Here is a 25,040-nt window from a genome sequence, read left to right on the forward strand (position 1 = left end):
TGCCCTTGCACTGGGATCATTGCCCTCTATATTGAATGCTGAGGAAAAACTACCATTACTTAAGCCATGAAGCATGAACAGTTGTACAGCTTTTCTCCATTCCTTGAATAAGTCTGTGATTATCTGACTCCAATACGACCTTCATATCACCCCTTTCCCCTGCCTCTTCACAAGGTGAATTGGCAACCTAAGAACTTCTCAAGAAAAAACACTGCTGATAAGCGCCTGGTGTTGCTTTCCTGAACACTAATACTTAAAAATCTCTTAGGATAGCCTACTGGAATTTTGACACTGTTATCTTTTAAGGAAGCTTTGCTGAAATGTAAATCAGATCAGCAGAAGAGATGAAGGCAGGTTCATTAACAGATAATATTCATACAGAACATTTTCTGCTTCTGTATCTGAGCTCAGACTTGCCTGTGGTTCAGCAGGATGCAATTGTTCAGCCACAGTCTTCTGTTTAGAAGTACCCAGTTGTAATTTTGTCACACTTGGAAACAGCCCCACACTGTTACTCTGTCCTGATTATTTAAATGCAGTCTGTGATGTGCCCTTCCTGTCAGTCTGTACACTCCTTTTTGACTAGACACACTTCCTTCCTCAGCACCTTGCTGTGTGTGAATGCTGAGATGCTCCAATCCCCTCCCCTCTGCTCCCCTCCTGTGGCCACAGCTGCATTCCAGTCACGCACCTCTCACCCGTTCTCTGTCATTACCTCTCTCCATGCATGAAAGCCTCTCCTTTTTCCTACTTACTACTGTAAGAGCATCTCAAAAATACCTTCACCTTCTCTCTTCAATAATGCACAGCATTTTCTCTACCAACCACCAGTACCTTCCTGCTTTGGGGCATAACTCCTTAGCAGGTGGTGGATGATTCCCACTTCACTCCACAGCCCCCCCTTTTCAACTACATTTATGCCTCTGCCCTATTGGCACCTGTCTCAAACAGAGCCAGTGAGTGCTCCACACCACCACAGCTCTGTCCTCCCTCCTGCCTCCACTGCAGCTCTTCTGGGTCAGCCTGGCTATGCCAGGGAAAAGCAGCAGGAGTACCAAGAATGCCCCTCATGGAGGCTGCTCATTAGCAGGGATGAAAAACTGATAACGAGAAAGTTGCTGCTGCACTGGAGGGTTTTCCCTCTCTGACAGCAAGCTGACACTTTTCATAAGCATTATAGTGCCTTAAAAAGAAACAAACAAGTTTTAGATTTTCTCCATCTGCCTCCTGTCCTAATGAATCCAGCTCTGCTATTTATAGGATGCACTTCGTCTGAATTATTATGAATTTCCTACCAGGGTTGCATGAAGGCCTTGTACATTTTTCCATGAAGCGCTTCAAGCACGTTCCTGGGAAGCACAGCTGGTCTCACCTCCATTAAGCACTTGCTTCTTTTCAAAACTGATTTCCTTAATTTCAAGATCATCATAATTATTTTTTCAGGTAATGATACTTTTATGAAATATACAGCTAACTCCTTACACCCATTTAAAAATGGATAGAAGAAATGAGAAAAGAGGGCCATTAGTGATAGAGAATACATCAAATGATAAAAACATCCATTGTTTTTCTTTTTTCTTTAAAAAGCTGTTTTAATTATAGCCCAGATTTAGCACTGTCCTTAAAAAGATAATCTTCCTGGAATAAATGAGATTTTTCCATTGGTTATGGATTTGTGCTGAATTGCAATCTACACTGTTTCCTCCTGGAAAAGCATGGAGATAAGTAATTTATTGCTTCTTTCACTGCAGAAAGCAAAGTAAACAAGTTCACTGTATTAGCTTTAGGCTTTCAGAGAAATGCCTTGGACAGTCACGTCACTGTGAGCATCAGACCTTTTGCAGTGTGTGAGCATTCCCCCAGCTACCAACAAGAACAACGTGTCACAGACAAGCATCTTCCATATTAGAGTCATCTCCAACACACTGCAGTCTCATCTTTCTGAGAAATAGGAAGATGAGCTTTTTTGCAGCAGAGCTGCTCAGAACTGGCAAATGGGACTATTTCTGTGTAAAGTTCACATTACCAGGACAGGATGTGGCAAGTAGATTATCTGCCCGGGGAACAGTGACAGCACAGACAGCAATTTGAATCCTGAATGGAAAACACCTGAGGAATTAGCTGGGGCTGATTAGCCATCTCCATCCCTTCAGCCCTCAGTCCCCGTGCTGAGAATGATGCAGCAGCTCCTGGATTATCTCCTCCACAAAACTATTTGCTTTCATCTTGGCAATGCTGATCCTGTGCCTATACTTAGCTACATTCTGGCAATAACATAAGATACTGCACCAGGTGCCTATCTCTGATACACTCGCTTAATCCCAAATTCAGACAACTCTTTTTGGAACAAGGCTGCCAAACCTATTCCCCTTCACCACCCATTCCATTTAGGATTTATTCTCCCACCACAGGCATGGGAAATTATACATGTGGATGCTGGACAGATGAGGAATCTCCTGCTGCTGCAGCAGAAATACACTGCCTAATTTTCTATCCACACTAAACTTCTGGACTGATGCTTAAAACAACTGTCAAATTTCATAGGAAGCTGAAGGATGTTGGCAACACTGTAGAAAAAAACCTGAGCAACTCCTGAACCGGGGGCGGGGGGTGTGTCTGCGGGGGGGGTGTGTGTCTGTGGAATCACTGAAGTGAACTCTGATAGATACTCACTCTTGCTGTGTGCAGACACAATTGCCACTTACTGCACTCTGCTTCCCGACAGAAGCTGCAGCAGCACCTGGACTCCTTTCGGGCTGCCACTACAGCAGGAGTTGAATTCCCGGCCCACAGCCCCGAGGGGCTGCCGGCTCTGAGAGCTCTGGGGCCGCTGTGCTCGCCCTGAGCCGCACCTGCAGCGCCGGCAGATGGAGCGAGAGGAGCCCGGACCGCACCTCCTCTGCAAGGTCACCCGAAAACAGACTTTGCACAGTGAAAAAACATCTCCCACAGCAACCAGGAAGCTATCAGCCAAAAGCCAAAAACAAAAGAAAAAATTAAAAAACAGAGTAAACAGTCATGACAGTAAAAGAAATGGACACTAAGAATCTGCACGAAAGAAAAGCTCCGCAGCCCTTAGACTCCTGCCCTCTGCTGACAGCCGGCCGGTACCTTCACCACAGCCTGTGCAGTTCATTGTCTGCAAGGTCTAAACCAGGGCTCAGAAGTATTTGCTACAAAAATGTTTTCAAAACACTTCAGCGGCAGATCAGTCCTGCAGTTCAACTCGCCCCTTCCAGGAACCCCTCACCTCACTGTGGTTTTATAGAAGACTACATGAAAAGCCCCATGGAAAGCTGGGGGAGGTAGCTGGTTACTTTTGTAAAAACAGTAATCAGATCCCGAAAAAAAGCCGACCCATCAGCTCCCTTCCATCTGTACGCTGTGCTTCAGCACCCAGTGCACAGAGCAGCTTGAATGCCAACATAAACTTGCAAGATTCTTCTAATTGAAAGGCTTAGCAGTAGCGTGAGCACAGCCGGCTCCAGCAGAGCCAAACGCTTGGCATAACTGCCCGAGAATGCAGCTCGATGCAGATACATGCAGAATACTGAGTGTCACACAGCACAGGCACAGCAAACTCTGCAACAAATGGAGATGAAATAATAGGTGGAAAGTTCTGAACAGTCCCTATGGCTTTCACTTCAAGGTACAGCACAAGTCTGGACTGGTACTGAGCTTACTGCAGAGATTGGATCACAAATGCAGCATCCACTAGTGAGCAGCAGCTCTGAAGACAGACAGAACAGCCTTTGAATAGTATTGAAAAGAACAACCAGAATAATGTGGGACACACGAGACTCGAATCAGGCTTGAGGGAATGTTTAAGAAGAGTTTTCTATTTAGGAAATGAACACCACACTGTGTAACCTTTCCAACTAATCTACTAAGTCATAGAGAAGTTCTAAAATGATGTAAACTCTTCCCAGCTTATCACATACTCCCACAATGACAGCAGCACTGGCACACTACTCCAAAAAGGAAGCAAACAAACCCCCAGCCCAAAGGATGTAACAGGAATGTTACCAGCACTACCAAGAGTGAGGTATGCAAAAAACCAACATAGGGAGCTAGGGTGACTGCAGGGAAGACAGAAAGGCAGAGAGGAAAGGAAATATTGGAGGGCAAGTCAGTGGAAGAAAAAGAAAGGATGCCTGAGAAAGCAAACTGTCTTTTGCTACTTCTATTACTCTTTACATTTCCCAAGCTCCACAAGCTGTCATCAAAGCACCATCTTACAGAATGACTTGTACAAGGTTGGTTACATCCCACTTCATATCCAAACAATATGCAATTCAACAAAGAAGTGTCTCAATCAAACACAACCCATTATGACCTTGTATGAGTTCTAGCACTTCTGTTTTCTGTGACCACACATTTTAGAGCTAATACCGTTTTCCCTTTCCAGAGGACCTGCAAGCAGCATTTCACACACTGCCCAATACAAAGACTTTTTCCAAACATATGCAGCTGAGTCTCCTGGCAACTGGAGATGTTCCATTAACAGCCTTTTCTCCTCACTAATCAGTAGCAAAGGCTCTGGAGGACCAACACTTAATAAGAATCTCAAAGCTGCTGCAGATAACTGGAGCACTACCCAAGCTACTGGTTCAAAGAGGGAATGCTCTGTCCCACAGGGCTGCCACCAAAGCACAGGGAATCCCAGGCAGCCAGGCTGATGCAGGGATGGGAGAGCTGCTGAAGGTCTGCACCTGCTGGGAGAGGAGACACGTGGGTGAACTGCAGCACATTTAAGCATTTCTAGGTCACCTTTAGCAATGGTTTTTATTTGCTTTTGAGAAACACCATTGTTACAAGCAACAATGCCTTGGATTGGAGTTAAGCCCTTTGGCTGCATGATTAAAATGGAGAGTTCATGTAAATAGCTTCCTTTACCCCAGTCCCGGAAGACTTGCCTCTGACCTTGGGGAGTCTCAGTACAGTACATGAAATGTTAACGCTTGCTCTCACACTAGCTTCTCTAATTCAAAGTTATTTTTATTTACTTCACAGTGATAACTGAATGCAGTTTCTTTTAAAGAGAACAGGACAATCATATTATTCCAAAAGCAAATCTGTTTTGAAATGCAGTTTGTATCTAAAAATCAAACATTAATAACATTTTCTCCCTCTCTCTTGCACACAGAGCACACCCTGGAGTCTCTGGGCCGTGAGCTACATACCAAATGCAAACTGTTTGGACGGACAGGCTCCTCTTTTCCCACCACCAGCTTACCATGGTGTTTGCAAGCTCCCAGAATGCAGCCCAGGCCCTGCATCACCACTGCAACATCTCCAAGTGGGACTTGGTTCAAAATCCTGGCTCACATACGTAAGTGAGTATGAAACTAATTTGCATCAAAGGTCTGCCAGCTCTGCAGGGTTTCTCAGTGTGACACTGCCAGCCCTGCTGGGGTATGGAATTTCTGGCAGCTCAGGCACACCCGGGACTCTAAGCTAGGGATGAACACTCTGGCCTGCAGAAAGGCTGTGTCTAGGGGATTCTCTCTTACTGGCTGCCCCTTACTCTTGCCTCAAACACTACAGCGTTTTAAGACAAAAGATTGATTATGCTTATCAGGCTGGTGATCTCACTGACAGCAGATCAATATGCCAAGGGAGCAGCAATGCTCCGAGATGTGAGCAATCCTGCCTGCTCCCTTCAGGGAAGCTCCTTCCTGAAGCTTCCTGGTTGGGCCCACAGGTCTAACAGCTGATACTGAAAGAGCTGGGCACAGTGATGATATGCATTGCACTGGGGACTTCTTAAACAGACAGCAATCCGGCCCATGCATACAAGATCAATACCAAGCGTGTCATTGATCATGTTATGTTTCCCTGGGAGGGAAAACCTGAATTTCCAGATGCTGTCTGCTACATCACAGGGATATTTGAACAACAGTGACAAGGTCAAACATCCATGCTTATTGTTTTAGATCTCAGTGCTGCTGCTGCTGCTCCTATTGGCCATGGGTGCTTCTGATATGTCTGCTCCTGTCTCTGTGAGGGTCCAGAATTACATGACTGACTGGTTTTCTTTCTCCTCTCTGAAAGGACCCAGATGGCAGTGCTTGGTGACTGCCCACATGCCCCGAGGGGCGTCTCCTTGCTCTTGTCACCAAACAGCTCTATTTTGTCACTCCTCCTTTTTAGCCAGAGAAAGCAATTCCAAGGAATTTCACAATCCTCTCCAGAAAGGATAACACTGCCAAGCCCACCTGGCTAATCTGGCTCCTGGTGTCTGGGCAAGTGACACCAGTAGAAAATGTGGAGAGGCTCAGGAACTGTCAACTTAATGACCTCAGAGCTGCAAACTCCAGACAAGAATATGTGGGGATACCACAATAATCCAAACCCATAACATTGCCCAAGATCACTTCCTGATGTAAGGAGGTGACACTACCCTCATCTGGGTACAAGCAGGCAGAAAGTGGCCCTTTCCTTCTAATGGGGAAAGGTTGAAGGTGGAGGAATCTCTAGTCCTGAGCATACTCTCTGCCTCGGTAGGGCTTGAATCCACTGCTTTTTGGAGTGTGCTGCAAGCCTTTTCCATTTAGCTAAGCTTTCCCAAAGGAAAAAAAATAAATAAAAAGATGGCTGGCAAAGCTAATGAGGATTGGGAACATGAGGAAAATTATTACTTTCCATATTAGATAAACAAATGTGTTTTTTCAACTGTGTATTCACATATTCATGCCAGAACATGCATGTTTTCTGGGACTTGTCCTTGAACTGAAACAACCAAACACAGGCAAAAACATTTTCCTGACAATCCTCACCTACAGCTCCGTAAAGCACAACAAAGCTTTCTGATCACAGCTGCCATGTGGTGCAGCTGAAGAGACCTGAAACTCCTTTCACTGCCATTACTAGTGCAGATGCTAAATGTCCAGCCCAACCATCAGCAGGTTTGAGCTTAGTGTATGAAGATGTTTATTAAAGAGAGAGATACTGAGTGATTCCCTGAAGGAAAGCCCATTAAAAAAAAAATTACGCCACAGCTATGTCCAGTAGTAAAATACAATGTGTTGCTTTTAGTATCTTACCAACAAGTCCAAGAGCCTCATAGCAGAAAAATGTCTCAGAACTAGAGTCATCACTGAAAATGAACAGCACTGTTAAGGGACTCCTTCCTTTAACTTGTAGCTGCCTGAGCATACCATTTTCTTTCCTCTGGTCTTCAGTGTGTGTTTAACCAAGGATCATGTGTTCTAAATTGCCCTTTTTTGGCCTCCAGCCCCTGTAAAAACTCAGCTTTGCAGTTCCAGATGCCAATCAGCTGCTCTTACTCCAGGAAGCTAACGAGCTTCTAGCTTCCTCCCAGCTCAGTAGAAACCTGTCTGCAGAGAAAAACTTATTGCAAAAGGAGTCATGCTTTAGTCCTTGGCTCCAGATGCCACCTAAGCATATTTATTTTATTAAAAAGATTCTGACTTTATTTAGAACTGTTGAGATATTGAACAGCTTTATAAACTTTCTGTCATAAAATGCCACCAAGTAGAGAAGCACAGCAAAGGGAAGAAACACTCCAGCAGACAGCTGCATGACAAAATAAAAAACCCTCCATGGTAATGCATATTTAGTTGAAATATCCCCACACCCTTAGACATTCAGTACTGAGGTACCCAACAAAGATATGAAACACACAGAAAATGCCTTCTTACCTTGAAGACCTCTAAATATCTTCTTTCCTGTCTTCAGGAAAGTGTATGAAACGTGCTGGATCATGAGGCCAGGTATGGTCCCACCAAGTGCCCTCCCCTCCCATAGGACAGACTAGTCATAGAAGCCCAGTAGAGCAAAGCATGTCAGGGGCTGTGGAGTGGAGGAGAGGCTGCAGGGCTCTGCAGGGCACAGCTCTGGGCTCCAGCACCAGGGGGAAGCAGCACTCGGAGGGCAGAGCTGAGAGGTGGCTCCGCAGAGCGGCAGCCGAGGGAAGGAGCGGCGGCAGTCCTGGAGCCAGGCTGGGCTCAGGGTGGCTGCAGCAGTGACCAGTGCTCTCCCTGCACACAGCAGCCACACTCCTCCACACCTCCCCAGGTGCTGTTTCCACCAGGTCTTCAGGGAGCCAAGGTGTGGGAGGACCCACAGCACCTTCTGTGCTGTTACACGCTGGGGTGATGGCACTAAAACCAACCAGCAAGGCAAACCCCAATCCTCCATCACTCAGGAATTTACAGAAACAGGATTACTTTGTCAGATGTGGGACTTTGGGGGTTTCCACTGACTGTGCTTCAAAACATTCCTGCTGCGGAGGGACCTCCTGCTCGGGTTTGAAAGCCCACACGGCCCTGACAAGCGCTTGGGTGGATCAGAGCTGGAGCTGGGACAGACAAGGATCCACTGACAGCATTTCCACTCGGGCTGGCACCTGTCAGGTTCTCCCCTTCACAGCACGTCTGCGTTTTATCTTCAGTGCCAAGGGAAAAACAACGTCAAGAAAAAACCCCAAATCTTCCAGAGCTCATGCACACTGAAATATGCTTAGAAGCCAAACTGAAAGCTTTTTTCTGGGTTACTCATGCTTCACTGAGTCCTCTTATACTTCCACTGCTCATCATGATTTTTATATAAAGTCTCATAAATGGTCATAAGCCATTACACAGGTATTTGGTTATTCATATCAATTCAGCTGCTTGTTAGAGGATCGTCTGCTTAAGGCAGTGAAGGGCTGCAGAACTCCACAGCTTGAATTCCTCAAATAAGGCAGAATAAATTTTTCTATTCTCCGGTGGATATACCCTCACAGAAACATCAAACATCTCAAAATACATCCCAGTAAGAAGGAAATATTTGGATATAAACAATTAATCTTTTTGGGGGGAAGCATGGCAGAATCCAAGCTGAGCAGAGGCTACCAGGTCCAGTCTCAGCCTGCAAAAATGAAAGGTCAGTGGCTCCTAATCACTGGGACTGAAGCCTGCTTGCTTCATTAAATGCAAAGTCCTGCAATCTTGCCTTTATAAGCATTTTATAAGCAACTGACATATGGAAAGACTCCCCCATGTTAATAAATAATTTATTATACGCCAACCCAAACATTTCCTCCAATCCTGTTTGCGTCCTGAAATTGCTAATTAGTTCCTGCTCCAGCTTCCAAAGTCAAAAGTGTGTTTCAATTCCTCTCTCCATTTCATGAAAGCTGCCTCATGCACCCAAAGGCAGCCCAGTGCCTCTAATCTGTCTCAATTACAGTGACTGTGCTGCTGTCAGGCAAGTATCTCCCAAGCATCCAAGAAAAAGAATTTGATGTTTTCAATGTCAAATGAATGTCAGACCAGAGTGGAAGCAGCACAAAAGGTTTTCCTTAACTTATCTAATAAAAAAATGGACCTTGCAGCCCAGCTTTTTAAAGGTACCATATTTGGGTGCTCAATTCTCATGGATTTCAGTGTAAGCTAGAAACATTAATGCCTCAAAGAACAGAGATTCTGCACTCATCCTCAAAGCACTGTATCCAGGCAAGGGATTACAGATGATGAGAGACAAGAGAAGATGCTGCTGCTCCTCCCTCATTTAAATTGGGACACACTGAAACATACCACATCAAAGTACTGAGTGAACAGGTACTCTTCTCCCTCTTCCTGCCAACCATTCTCTGCAGCTTTCTGGAAAGCCAGCGAAGTTTCTATTAAATGTAAACCCACCTGCTGTTCTGTGCACTGCCCGAATATTGGATAATCACAGGCAGAGCTGACACAAAACCAGCTCTGCCTATAGAATAATAGATTTCCTGGAAACACAGATCTTGCTGTAAAACTTAAAGTTGGACTAAAATAGGATGTAAGACAACATGATCTGGAGAGAAGTAGCTCCCTGAAGCCTTAGCTGTCTAAACACACACACCCAAAAATCACAAATAAATCTATTTGCAAATGAAAAAGAAGAGATTGGGGCCCTAGTGTGTAGCAATGAACGAGATACTTTGCTGCAATGAATAGAGGGAGCACAGAGACATTTTTCAAGAGGCAAAGGGGAACATTACACAGCATCCAACTGCAGCCTGCCCCATATTCACCACCCTACAGCAATATCCTGCATTCATAATGCAGCAGAAAATCATATGAGAAATTCTACAACAAAGGCACAGCAGTCACTACCACAAAGCAACTCTGACAGCTTCTTTGAAACCACTTCATTGCCTTTAAAACAGTGAAAAGATCCCAACCCAACAGCCACTTTGTCTAGGAGAGTTTTCAATTTCAATGCAGCTTTCTTATGGTAATATTATGCAATTAAAAATTGAGCTTAAAATTACCCATGTAAAAGATTCTAAGCAGAAGCTGACCTTTACTGTGGAGGTTGTTCATGCCTATAGAAAACTCTGAAAAGGTCAGTATAAATGTAAATAAGGAGAGATACTTCCTCAGGAGTATAGAAATTTCCATCATATTAGGGCCTATATCCATTTCTCCATGTAAGGCAATGTTCTGAATGCCCTGATAGCTTCTCATGGGCCATATGAGTCCAGAGCTTGATCTAGAAATAGGTCTCCAGGCTTCAGCAAAACAACTGGCAGCAAATTTTCAGTGTTTTAGGGAAAGTAGAATCCAGCCACCCAGAAAACTGCCAATACAGTTTACTGTCCATGGGTTTAATCTCAGCAGTGTTCTCAGGGATGTTGGATTTGGATGGGATGTGCTTGTTAAGAGTTTAACTATTAAGCAAAACTGCCCAAATCCAAGTCACACGTGCATTTCCCAAGTCTTACACTCAGGACACTATCACTAACCTGAAATACTCTGCTGGGAGCAGTGCTTGTGTAATTGAATAAATGGGATTAGGTCCCATGCTCCTGACACCCCCAGTTTCTCATTCCTTAAGAAATTCTGAACACACTGCCAAGAACACAACACCTCAATCATTCTTCCCACTTCTCTCTGCTCTCACACATCTGCAGGTTGCCCCGTGTGCTCTCTCGTTTCATTGCTCAACATGAAAAGCAGCCCCAGAAGGGAAGAGGAAAACCTGCATCTGCAAGGAACTCAGCCTTCGAATTTCCTAAGTGTTTAAAGGTCACTGGGGACACTCCAGGTAAGGCAGATCCTTTCTCTATACCCTCCTCTTGACCCCTCACACTCTGAATGAGTCTTTGGAGATGTTTTTCTTGCTCATTATTTTTAGGCTCTCAGCAGGATAAGATGCAATTATATGCTCAATCATGATTACAGACTTGCTGGTTGTGATTTTAGAAGTCTCAAAACAAAAGTCATTAGATTAAATGTTCTTCCTGGCTTTGTAAGAGAGGGACAAGAAGAACTGACATCTCTAAATGCAGTGGGCTTGCTAGCATGAGCAAGCTAGGAAGATACTCCTTTGTAATCAGGAAATCTCATCTCTGTTCCCAGCTGTGCCACTGAAATGCCCTTTAACTGCACAACTCACATCAGCAATGGTACCCTCTTTCCCTCCCCACATGAGTTCAGTCTTGCTTTTATCCCAAGCTGGCCTGCTCAAATGCACTGTCACAGTGTGTTGGTACTTACTCTTTTACTGAGGTTACTGGGAAAAAGCCCCACAAAGTTGCTCTAGACATCTCTGACAAAAGCAACAGGATTTTTAGTAAAGAGATGGCAAGGTGTGCAAAACACAAATGAACTGGGCACAAGGTGCAAGGACTGCTCCCCACATTGCCTCCTTCCAGATCTGCCTGAATCAGGGTCTATTCCTGCACAGACAAGTAACATTTCATGCTATTACAGACTTCCAATTTTCCCTGTGATCAAGACACAGAAAATTCAGGGCTGAAACTAATGGTCTGTGAGGCTGAAATAAAAACGCTCTCCTTTCTACCACATGCTGATCAACATTCTCACTGGTCATCTGGAAATGCCTGGCTCAGCAATCAAGCTCTCAGTGGGTTCAGAGCAACCAGCAGCTGGATTGACATTGCTTTCTAAACCATGCAGAGGTAAGGCTCCCCCTGCCTCGAGCTGACAGGTAAATTTAAGTGACTGCTTTACCATGTAAAATGCCTGCCTCTCAGTTCAAGGTCATTTTTCTTCAATCCACAGTTAGAGGTATATGGCACATTAAGTCCTGTAATTCCCCTCTCATGGTGGAGAAGGGGGGGAGCTTTTAAGCCTGCGCAGAGCACTTGGGGTTACAGAAATAAATATGGCTTTACACAGCAGCTTTCACATTCAAGATATCTCAGAGTGGTTTACAAAGTAATGAGTCAGATAATAGGGCTGCAGCAGCTGTGCAGGTACACTCGCTGGAAATTAATGCTGCAAAACCAGAAGTCTTAATTTTTTGATTCTCTTTATTTGCTCTTCTGCAAAACATGATGGCAGCTTCAGCCCAACTAATGAGCATCAGTGGCTTCTGCAATTTAAAATGCCCAGGTTATTTGACATTCCAGTTTGTTTTAATTTTCAGATTAACTCTATGATTAAAGCTCTCCATTAACTATAATACTGTTCAAGCAAAAGTGGAAAAAATGCATGTACCTCCCTGTCTTGGCTGCACTGTAAGGAAGGTCTCCTTGCCTGATCTCTGAACTGACTGCAAACAGCACCACAATTTGCAATTAGTTCAGAATCACACAACTATCTGATTTTCATTCCCCTTTCTCTCCCCCATCATTAGCTGTTCTAAGCAGATCCTCAAAGGCTGATTATCAAGTGTTCTGAGAACTCCATGGTTTATTGTGCTGGCACCAGTAAAGTACATATTATAAGTAAAAATATATTTTTCTTTGAAACAAGCCATATCTTGAGGTGCAACCTGATACACTCCATTTTGTATATATGCTCCTTTCTCAGGTTCCATGGGCAAACAAACTTTCTCATTCTACTTCTCATCTGAGTTACCTAACGCACCAGTTGTGGATTGTTTTGGAAAAATGAGCTGGTTTTATGTAGACATACTTTTCCTGGCTGACTCTGTAATCAGTTAATGAGAGTCACACAGAACAACTAGGCTGAAAGGGAACATGGGAGGTCAACTGGGCCAGCTTCCTGCTCAAAGCAGGCTCAATGCCAAAATTAGACCAAGCTATTATGCTTTTGTCCAGCCAGGTCTTGAAATCCTTCAATGATATAAAGAACCCTTCACAACTTCCTCCAATGCCCAATTATGTGGCATTAGCCTCCATTTCTTGGGGCAGAAGGCTACCAGATGGGACAGATGCTTTCAGTGGGGCTCGAGTGATGTCTGTCTAGTGCTGAGTTCTGAAAGCATCGAATCACCTCAGGCTCTCAGAAATCCACATTCTGGCTACTCCTAAAGCACAGCCTTCAGAACACTCACCCAGAGCTGTAACTACCTCCTTTGCTTCTGCTCACACTACTTCTGGAAATCTGGAAAGGGATTTAAATCAACATTACACCATTTTTCTGCCTCAGCTCTTCTGAAACTTTCTGCAGTTCTCTTAACTTGTCAAGCAGCTTCGTCAGCACAACTTTGCTGCGGTACTTTTGATGGACACCAGAGACAACTGTAACTTCATCCAACAAGGTTTTTGTAATTGATTTTGACATGAAATTTCATCTCAACTCTGACAGAAGCTGAGTTCATCTTCCCTGAGCTTCCTGGCAATGCTGGCTGGGCAACCAGGACAACTTTCAGATTCGCACCCCTCTTCAAAGGATCATCTCATTTTTTACGCCTATGCTAAAAGGGAGGGGGGGGAACTCAGAGATTTCATTGTTATTGTTTCTTAACTGAAACTAAGTGGCATGGCAAAAGCTGACATAATGCAACAGTGATGGATTGGTGGATGGAGTGAGTCTTTCACTGCAGTGACTGAGCCCCAAGACTGAGGCAGCTACAGTTATGAGGGATAAGCACCTTCCCATCAACTCCTGCTTTTATTCCTGGCAGGCTTTCTTGGCACATTCTCATTTTATAAACAGTCCTGGAGCAGCATCTGTATAATGAGCTATGCTCTGTAATAACAAGCATTCTATTTTAGAGTAACAATTAGAATTGCTTGTAGAATAGAAATGCTAAATGGGACATACAAAAACATACACACAACCTAAAATGTGGGGAGGGAAGAGAATTTACCATTCTCAGCAGGGCAAACAGTACAGGAAAAGCTGTAAAAATTAAAAACACATGACTGGCAACTATTGCTTTCCAACATTAACTATTCTTCATCAGAAATATTAGCCAAGTGGAAATGGCATGAAAATCCAGTCAGTGGCTGAAGAGGTAAGATGCTGCATTGCCAGAGAGCACACACTGCTGTAACTGAAGTAAATGCAGTTGGGCAGTAAAATCTACCCAAGGTTTCCAGTCATGCACTGGTTTACGTGTACACCTTTCTATACAAAGCATCATAAATAATGCAGTTGAACTTCTCAATAAAAAACCACAATAAGTGCAGTACGCATAATGAGAGTGCAAAGCAATTCACAGTATTACATACTTGCAAGATTCTCTGTAACATGAATGCCTCAGTCCATTCCCACAGTATCCCATCAGGGCAAACCTCTACCGTTCACCTTTAGCTGAAATTATATTTTTATTTATTTTTTTATATCACTGTACTGCTAGCAACAGCTGGGATACAGTATACTTCACCAGAATTTTGCTGGTTTTACAAATGTACCACATACACTCCATTTGCATTAGTTATCACAGCAGCAGTGAAAACACTAATTATTTTAGTGAGGGTAATTATTCTAGCTATTATTTTAGTGAAGTGATTCTCCTAGTAAAGGCAGAGGAAATAGAAGGCTCTTCATGAACAGGTTCACTACAACCCCAGCAACTGAATGCTATTAACTTGCCCAAGGCCACTCAGAAAGTCGGTAGCAATGCTGGACTGGGAAAATCAGACTCCTCTCCTTCCAGTTCTGTCTTGAGCTGAAGCTCCAGATCACTACATCTCCTTATTAGCTGCTGTAATTACCATGTGCTCTAGTGGAGCTCCTGCTGTTTAGTTTTTTATAGGCTAGTTTATTATGCAAGTATATATAGGCTCTTCTTGTTTGAGATGCCTAAAACTCATTTTCTGTGCACTTAAGTTGGCCACAAACTCACATCAAGTTGGAAAAGGAATTTACCACCTGGGATTCCTGTCTTCTGAAGACACTGCTAGTTATTATAGTAGATCTATATTCCTGGGTGTCAACCTCAGGCAAGGAAGAGCTGGAAGCTGACTAGTGGAGTCTTTTTATTGTCCCATGAGAGCCACAGGTGAAAGGACCTAAAGGTGAGGAAAGAGAATCTTGCCTCCAACTGTCAGCTTTTCCTCCTCATGTGCTAAGGGAAACTAAACATTTGAGAATGCAAAAGGATAAAGAGGAATAGCTGTTGATGTTGATTTACTATTTCCAAGATAACCAAAGTATCTTAGAAGTAAGTCAGCTTTTTCTCATTCAGAAGGAAAAGTCTGAAATTATTCAGAAGCAGTTGTTTTAACTCATCTTGCATGTGACCTCTAGCTGTTAAAACAGAGGTAGAGGACAAAGGAAAAATCAGCAGTTCTACAGGCAAACAAATTATAGCTGAGCCAAAAAGAGATGAACAAGAACCACCACCTTATGACTTCACAAAGAGTTTCAGCTTCTATAAATACAGAGCTGAATGGAATTCTTGTATCATTACAATTGCCCTTCCTGCCTCCCCGCCCCAGCAGTTGCTTCCCACTGGTCCCTCAGCTTAAACCTCAAAGCTTCATGACCTAAACCTGAAAGACACTCACACTATGAAGTGTCCATGCTGGGGGTGGGGAGGTGTTAGTGGCATTTAAATATCACAGTTGAAATTTCTTCTCCAGTTTACACTGGTTCTATATCCTCCACGGAGCAGAACTATTTGAAGTCCCCAACTCAAATCTTCCTGACACAATCTCTCACCTGGGCCATTCACACAAACATTGTGCTTTCCCTTACTCAGCTGCAAGAGCTTTTCTGTTCCACAGATGCCATTTCACCCCTACCAGGAATCTAGCCTGTCTTATCTGTAAACACAGTTTTGCCTGGATGTCCCTATGGACGAAGCAGGGGTCTGGAAACCACAGCTCAGGGCTGCAATGTCAAGGCATTCTCTGAAGCCAGAGAGCAACACTGACAAACACTGCAGCAATTACCAGGATGCAAAGCCAAAACTATTCTTCACATTCCTGAGCAGACAGATAACACCAGAGCTGGTCCTGTAACGGTCTCAAATTCATCTCACATGATTTTGTGGAATAACTGAACTCCACACAGCAGAGCTGTGAGTCTCAGCAGTGCTGCTGTACAGAGTTACTGTACAGGGTTTCAGTCATATCACTTAGGATTTCTCCCAGAAAAATATTTTTTCCTTACAGTCTCCAAAGTAAGAACATTGTAGGATAGAATTGTATTACCAAGTGAAAAGAATTAGTGGCAGAGACAGAACAGTACTCTTGGACCTCCAATTCACATTTCAACTGTATCCCCCCCATATGATTTTTCAAAGCCTTCAGTTTCAACCTTAAACATACAATTTATGTTCTACATATTTAAATTTAACAGATTGATCAAATCACAAAAAAGTTTTCAGCTGAAGAGCACAGCACAGCAGGCCAGGAAGCAATTCATGCACATGTCCACCAGCTCTGAACAAAGAAGAACACTGAATGTAAGAATCAGAGAGGATTATGACCAAAAAGGCAGAGGATTCCAGAACAATTAGCAGTCAGCTATGGAAAGACTGTGTACATAAGAAAGGAAAAATTCACAGGTGTCTGCTCTGAGTTCCTTGAAAATATAGGGAAAAAGAATGGGAATTTAAAGGTACCAGATTAGAGAAAGTTTGGCAAGCACAGCTTCCATATGGGAATTTTCCTATTCAAGGCAATAAATTTTCTCTGACTCAAAGCACTGGAAGACAGATGAGAAACCTTTCACTGCTTTGTAAATTATGAAAAACACATGGGACCAAAATGAATACTCAGCTTAGGAAAGCAACAGAAATAAGAGATACTTTATAATTCGGATCAGAATTCTTAATAATGTGTATTAAATGCTGCAAGGATGTTAATACAAGAACATGTTACTTGTTCTCACAGAGGAGATCTTCCCAGTCCCTGAATTTCCAGCAGCAGGCACAGGAGGGGTGTGGATGGTGCCATTAATCAATCAGTTCTACTCACTTATTCACAATACGACAATCAAAATTAATGATGGAAGGGAGCTGGAAAGGGCAGGTGAGTGCTTGAGTCAACTTGTCAAGATTTAAAGAAAGCAAATTAAAGCAGCAGTGAAATGCGAACTGCAGCCAATCTTAATTACAAACTAAAGCCAGAGTAAAGTGAGGTTTCTCTCTCCTTCTACTACATGTTGCCTTTAGCTGAAGACAAATTGCTGGCACTTTTGTAATCTACTAAGTTAAAGTCATTACCCTGACAGTGCCAGGAAGTCTAATTTCCTGGAGCAGTAATACAAAGATTTATAAGGGAATTTAAACACTTGCCTTCTGGAATAGAAAATCTATCATCAGCATGAGGCTACATGGAAAGTGACTGAGAATTTCAGATAATGGAGAAGAAGAAATTCACCTGCTGACAAGTTCATCCAAAATCTCATTCCCTGCCTACATAGGCTGCTGACCAGGGTAAGTGTACACACAAAGCTGAGCTTTCAGATAAATTCAGCTTGTCTTGGACGTTCCCACTGCAACAAAACAGACTTCTTCAATTATAAGCATTTTTAACACTAGTTCAGTATTTCAGCACAACTCTCTCCTAAACTTATGTTTCCATTAAAATGGAATTAAACTTAAGTAGTGAAAAAGGAAAAGAGGAATTAATAAGCAGCTTAATAACTGCTTTCAAGGAGAAAATGAGCTAGCTCATCCACCAGGCTGAAATCTACCTGCACATCTCGTTATGGCTGAAGATTTTCAACTCCCTAATGAGATAAACTGAAATGAGAGCTGAACTTCAACACCCAAAGCTCCATAGAGCAGCTACTGTTCAGGCCTCAGACATATGTGCACATAAACAACAAGCCATGAGATTTGCTTAAACCAGACAGCACAGATATCTGCATTTAATTAGGAATAACCTAATGCTGATTCCACATAAAAAAACTGTTCTGCTCTTCTGGACTTTCTCCTCCCATACTCCAGCACTGAGGAACAGAGGTGGACAATCCAACACCTTCATGCAGGAGGATTGAAATGTTACATCCCCTGTAACCTGTTTGGGGGGCTGACACACATCAGTCCTGATTCAGCTCAGAAAACCCTATTGCAGAGGTAGTGCCATCTGAGACACTGCCTTCCCCTGCACAGATATGATTAATCCTCATCTTCCCCCAGTGCCTGAGCCTCCTGCCACTGCTCCTGCTCAGAAGTGAAGGACTCTGTGAACAAAGCACAGGAGTTGTACTATGCTACGTATTTAATGTGTACACAGGAGAAATCAGCGCTGTGGGAGTGCAGAGGAGAACACGCTGCAGAGGAGGCAGCCAGCACCACTATCACTGACCTACTTTAGACTGGGGAAAGGATTTCAGTAAGACTCCCCTCCCCCAGAAGCAGCAATTTTTGAAAGTCCTAAATTTAGCAAGGTTCTAAGAACAGCATTCATAATTTCTTGTCAGTGCTGTTCCCTTCTCTATGCAAGCTCATATCACTTTCCCCCAAAATTTATGCTCTCTCTCTTTGACTGTCAGGAAAAAAAATATGCTCCTTTCAACAAAGAGGAAATGCAAAGCTTCTCTTTCACAATCTTTCCTCACGAGGACAGGAGTACTCTGGACACTGCCAGGGCATATACATTAATTTTTTACTATCAGATGAGACAGCTTCTGAAAGCACTGCAAGTTGTCCAGTCTGACATTATCCAGTTTACCACAGATAACAACCCTGAACTAGAAGCTTTCCCCTGCCAGAATGCCTAGCACATAAAATTATTAAAGGCTTAGAAATGGTTTCAGGGCTGCTCAAATCATGTGCTGCAGCAGAACCTGATTCCCATTAAAAAACCAGGAACCATCAGGAAGAGACTCTAGTTCATCACTCTGAAAAAGAGAGCTGCCTTCCTTCATTCATTCCTCACCAGAACAAATAAATTCCAGGGGGAAAAAGTGAAATACGAGCATTTAAACTAGGTTACAACTCACAGGACCCTTTGGATTGTTCAGGATATGAAAGTGCTCCTGAGATGTTGGACCAGCAGGACAGATGTTCTGAAGGACTGAGAAACCTCTGCACGGACACTAGCCAGTCCCCACCCACAATCGACAGAAGTTTCTGGTTTTATGATGTCTGGCTGCAGGACAGGCAGAGATTTCTACCATTAAAGTAATTTGGAGTCAAAATGAAGTTTCCAGAGCTGATAGAAAATAGGTCTGGACTAGTCTGCTGCTACTAGTCCATGGTTTTTCAGGTGATCATAAGCATACTCTCAGTTAAGCTCAGTGGTCATAACTAGGAGTATCTCCAAGGGAAAGCATGATGTCAAGTTCTTGAAACCACATCTTTAGACACACCAGATAAGCTCCATGGATGTTGACTATAAGATTACAGGAAACTTAACAACACTACATCCCAATATTTGTTAACTACCACAATGTTCATTTGCTGCATTGAATGAACAAATCTTATTACTGCAGTTTCACTTGCTCACAAAGATTCCAGCTGAAAACTCACTTTAATATGGCTTTAATAATACATGAAAGAGATTAATCTATAATTGTTGATTTTTGAAATAGCACTTCATCATGTCACTCAATCTGAGTGCTTTTGATCATTAAAACTTGCATGATTTTTCCATCTCAGTAACGAGGTTCTGCCTCAGCTGAGAGCTGATCTCATCAGAGTCAATTATCCTCTATAGAAGAGATCTGACCAGCGTTCTTCAGGGTTTTAAAACTGCAATTTTATTTTCTTTATTTCAGTGAACAATTGAAAGTTCAAGCAACCTTGTTAGAACCTTTACTATCCAGGAATTCTCAAGTAAATGAGATGCTTGGCAGGAAAATGCCACCAAAAAAGTGAACAAAAATGCATTGATGTCTTGGTTTTTTTATCTTAGCACACAAGTCAATAGTTACTTTTAAAATATGCCCTTTTCCATGTCAAAGTGCTTCTTTCGAAATGCTGTGGGATTAATCTCCTGACCTTATCTATCATGAGATATGTAATCTATTTGACTTTGATTAAATGGGGGTATCTCAAAATTATCAAACAACCTCTTCAAGAGTGTGAGATTTCTAGCAATTGAATATGATAACAAGCTGTGTAAGCTCAGAGACAGATCCATCTCCCATCAGATCTGCACATCACTTCTGCCATTAACAGAGCCACATGAAAGCTCTTGATCTTATTTTAAAGAAAGCTACGCAAGGTACATTTCCTTGCAGAAATTCTTGATTTCCATCTTTTCCCTCTAGTGGCACCTCCATTCCAATCACATTTAGGAAGGAATGCAAACGCTGAAGCCTTTGCTGTATTTTGCATTCCTTTCTTTTCCTGCATCCTAAAGGTGTCTCCTTGCTCTGCACTGTAATCAGCTCCCAGCCTGAACTGATGGCAGCCAGTGAAGGCTGGTTAGAATTTTCCTGCAGCTCTCTAAATAGGATGGTACTGCAGCTTCTGAGAGGTTCTTCAGCATCTTGCATTATTTCACAAGATACAGAAGATCTTGTGCAATAATGCACCAAGTGAAAATCAGTGTTTAGACACAAGACTAGAAACTGCATCCACTATAAAGAGTGTCTATAAATAGATTTATCTACATCTTAGGATTAGTTTGCATATCATCAATCAGAGTTTCACTGTGAATTTGAGTGCAGGACTATGTATGTATAATTATTACACCATTACTGACTACCAGCACATCTCTAAGGATCTCAGACATGGCCTCTGTTGTTGCTCTCAGTTAACAAATAAGTGGACTGGACCAAGGCCACCAAAAGAGCACAATTCAGGTATCCCATAGTCCGTGGATCTCTCCACTGTGTCAGATTGTCTCTTTACACTCCCCAAAATTCTCTACACGATGCGGGAAGAGTTTAAAATTTTTCCTCTGAGGATATTCAGGTAGTTCTGGGTATTCAGAGCTCGTTAAGGTGAGGCTGACAGGGTGGCACGGCAGCAGTTGCCATGACAATGCTGGATCTTTGCAGAGACATTGCACACACTTCAAATCAAAAACTGTGCAAGTCTCAAAACACCATCCAATGCTCTAAGAATTCTGATAAAATCCCAAATCACCTCCTAATCTCCAATTTAAAAAAGTACCATGCATGCAAGAAGGGAATGCAGATTGTGAAAGATTCCACCTCTGCCAGAGCTAAAATACAAAAGCACAATGCAGAAGAATTTTTCTGTGAACCTCCCAGATTTTAGAAAACCACAAGTACTGCTCACTTCAAACAGGGAGGAATACTGTGTTCAGGGGAAGACTGACCATCAGTAAAGGCAAAAATCCCCAATCCCTGCTGTCACCCAATTCCAAAGAATGCTGAAGAATGACAGAGATGCCAGGGAAGAAAAAGGGTTAGTGCCAAGCATTCTCAGCAAGTGCATTTCAGAACTCCTTACAGTCAGGTGTGGTGCAGGTGGGCTGCAAATGGAGCTATAGAGGAGGAGAGCCTGCACTCACCCCTCTCTGGAGTTACAATCACCTAACACCAAATCAGACAGGCTTCTACAAGATTCCACCAATTCAGCAGTCTTAGATAAAAATGCATATCCAGTATTCAGCACTAGATAACAGCATGCACAGATATATCCATTATCTCAATTAACTGGCTACAAAAGAAAGAGATCAGCCTGATATGCTCATGTCTCAAGCCCCTTTAAGAGCCTCCAGCTCCCAAGCTACTTCTTATTTCCAAAAGCACAAACATTAGCATTACCTTTTGCTGCTTCAGACCGCTTAGGCAAATCAAGTGTATCAAAATTCCTGTCCAAATCCCCATTCTTCTTCCCTGTGCAAAAAAGAAGAGAACAGATGGAGAAGATTGTCAGTATACTGACAGGTAAGTTACCATCATGTGCATCTACAAGATGGGAGAAGATACAGACCCAGAATATAAATCACAGACAGCTACCCATAATTGTGTGTATCTGACTGGCAGCCCAGCTGCACAGCTGTGGTCTAGCATGAGCAAACTTGGGGACAAACACCCATGCTGCTTTCAGGTTGATCTGCAAACATTCTTAGCACTAGTGTTTCAGAGAGTCTTAGGAGTGCTTTAAACCTTGGAAAATGGTGCCATTTCCCTTCTTGGCAAAGCTGTGCCCCTCCCTCAGAAGCCTAGTGTTTACTTCTTATTTTCACAAAGGAATTTTGACCTGAAGCTTAGCTCAAGCAAAAACTCAGCAGCAGAGCAAAAAAACAACAGCACTGCTTTGCAGCCTCTATTCTCAATGCAACAACGAGGCAGGAAGACCTAGATTTAATATATTGTACAGACAGCAGCCAACAACTTAACCTTGAATTGCCCTTCAATTGACAAAGTGTCATTTTTGCTATTTATTAGAAGCTAATGGAATAATTCCATACTTTTGCTAAGAAACAGTGTCAAACTATTACATCAGCTTTAATTTATACAACTTTTACATACAACAGAACAAAACCACTGTTAGTTAGGTTGAGCATTCAAGGTTATGTAAATACATGGGGAGGGAAGGGCTAGTTTCCATGCCCCCAAGGAGACACACTGCCTTGGGTAAGCCCACATGGATGCTGTGGGACAAGCAGGAACTTTGCCATCAGAGGAATACTGGCAGCAGAGAGACAGATTTGGAAGGCAGTGCAAGAATCTGCATGGCTTCTGATCACAGCAGTGTACAATTTAGCTTTGATTTTGAGAGGGAAAAACTCAAGTTATTTAGTCTCTCTCCCTCCAGAGCAGGGAAGGCAGGTGCAATGGGAAGAATTCAGACAACCCAACTGAGGCTGCTGGAAGTGGCTTCTGCACAGGGATTACCAGGCTGGTAATGGAGATTTTACAGAAAGGCCTTGGAAGCTCCACCAGTCAGGCTGCTTAAAAGCAAACAGAAAAATGGTTCTTGAAAATGTAATGGGGAGATTAGTCTGAGTCTTGTCTGCCAAGAGGTCACAAGATGGGAAAGGCCAGTGCCTGCCTTGTTACAGCAGGGGGCTGGTACATGCACAGTGAATTCAATGGGTCACTCTACCTTTCCTCCTGACAAAAGGATAAAAATACTCAGTACCATACAGAGCTTTTAAATACCATTATGAATATTTAGGAGTAACATTAAGAGGGAAAACCCCCTCTTCAAGGTAGTATTCCATCCTCTCCCTTTCTTTGGGAGGGGATGGAATCACACTCTTTTCTTTTGAAATGCCAACACAGAATACCAGCCAACTTCAACTGTTGTGCAAAACAAAACATGCACCTAGAAGTTCTGCTGATCTGAAGTAGTTTCCTTAACTGAAGTATGTAAAAGCCCATTTAAGCTGACAAAGGGTCATGCAGCCAGGTACCACAGCACTCCTTGAAAAGTATCTTTTCTAAAGGAGGGGACAGGAATCAGTGGCACTTCACAGCCTTCCATCAATTTTTTGCTCTGCAAAAGGAGCAACACATTACTTGGGAAATCAAATACCAGAAAGAAGTGCTGTACATCACCAAAAGACTTTGCACTCCTTGATGGCAGCTGAACCCAGTTACTGGCTGCAAACCCTTGCTGACCCTTAGGGCATTGACAGGAAAAAGCAGGGCAGAGGGAATTAAAAGGAAAAAAAGCATTCAAGGAAGGAAGCCAGTGTAGGAAAGATTATTACAGACTTAAAGCAGACCCATAAATGTGACTCCATCTTATCTACAAGTAGGACAAACTGTTTTTTCACATGACCCCAAATTTCATGTCTCTGCCATTAGATAGTTTAAACCTCAGAACATGTTCTCAGAGAGCCAGACCTTACTTGACACAACTACTTATTTCAAAAGTTCCCTCTATAATTTCAAGGTTGGTTTGGCAGTTCTATCAGCCCTGCAGAACTGAGATGGCACCGTAAGAGCTCCCCTCTTGCCAGTGGCAGTGTTTAGTAAGCACTGTGTTTGTGCACAACTTGTTAAGGAGGAATTGTCCAGGACTGCAGTGTTGGCTGCTACTTTTGAGCTGGGAATGCCAAAGCAGCTGCCTATTTACTGACCCATCTTTCATAAAGACAGCACCCACCACCTGTGCTCTGGGCTCCTCAGTTGCTGTCTCTCCATTTCTGGGCCAGAAAGCAAACACTGGCTGGTTTGGAGGAGCCTCTGCTGCTTTGCATCTCGGCCCTGTAAGGAACTCGCACCTCGCAGGCCAAAGCCCGTCTGTTCAGAGAAAAGCTGCCAGCTGCTTGCCAATGGCAGCAGTACAGAACACAGAACTCTGACCAAGGTGATTTCAACTCTACAAATTACTTACTTAGTCAAATGGATTGTGTTTGGAAATACCCCAAGCACCTACATTTCCAAGGCTTTTCTACAGAGACAAGGTGAGCAAGCAAGCTGCAAGAACACACCAAACCAAATCCATCCAGAAAGCAGAGGTTTCAATCTGAGGCCCAGCAGCTATTTTTCCCATTTGATTTTCACAAATACTGGGGAGTTTCTAAAAAGGTGTCCAATGTAGCAATTCAGGAGTCTACTGACTGAAACCTTCTCAGCCATCCCCATGCACCCCAATAACACAAAAAAATCAGCATCACTGCCAGATTCTGTAGTTCTGAACACCCTGCTCTGTCCCTTGAGCCTGTGCATTTGTTCACAACAGGGATGTGAACACACACACACAACCCGTGTGGCTGGGATTTGTATGGAGCACACCGCTGACTGGATCTTCACTATTCAGGTTGTGCACCACAGGGATGCTGAAACCACAGCACAAACTACACTTGCAGTAGGAGAGAAGTTTAAGATCTGCTTTTTGGTACATTCCAATTTCCACCCATATCCAGGGTCTCCAGGTTTTCCAGCCCGAGGTGTGTCAGAGAGAAGCCAATGCTGGATGAGCACAGCTCCAAACTTTGCCAAGAGACAGTTTTGAATATGCCTGCTGACAGGCCTGTTTTATGAGACCTGGCTGTAGGACTGGCACAGCACTCCGGTTTGGGAAAACTGCCTGACATGAGACTTGCTTGTGCAAGA

General features: G+C 43.3%; 1 protein-coding gene across 8 annotated transcripts in view; it reads right to left on the bottom strand.

Annotated features, from left to right (window-relative positions):
• ARVCF (ARVCF delta catenin family member) overlaps positions 1-25,040 on the bottom strand; it is a 246,468-nt gene that overhangs the window by 20,974 nt on the left and 200,454 nt on the right. For all 8 annotated transcript variants that reach the window (XM_066562487.1, XM_066562490.1, XM_066562489.1 and 5 more), the window contains one exon: positions 21,792-21,863. In XM_066562487.1, coding sequence (XP_066418584.1) covers positions 21,792-21,863 — 72 coding nt within the window. The remainder of the gene's footprint in view (positions 1-21,791; positions 21,864-25,040) is intronic.

Source organism: Molothrus aeneus, chromosome 18 (genome assembly GCF_037042795.1).
Source record: "Molothrus aeneus isolate 106 chromosome 18, BPBGC_Maene_1.0, whole genome shotgun sequence".
NCBI lineage: Eukaryota > Metazoa > Chordata > Aves > Passeriformes > Icteridae > Molothrus > Molothrus aeneus.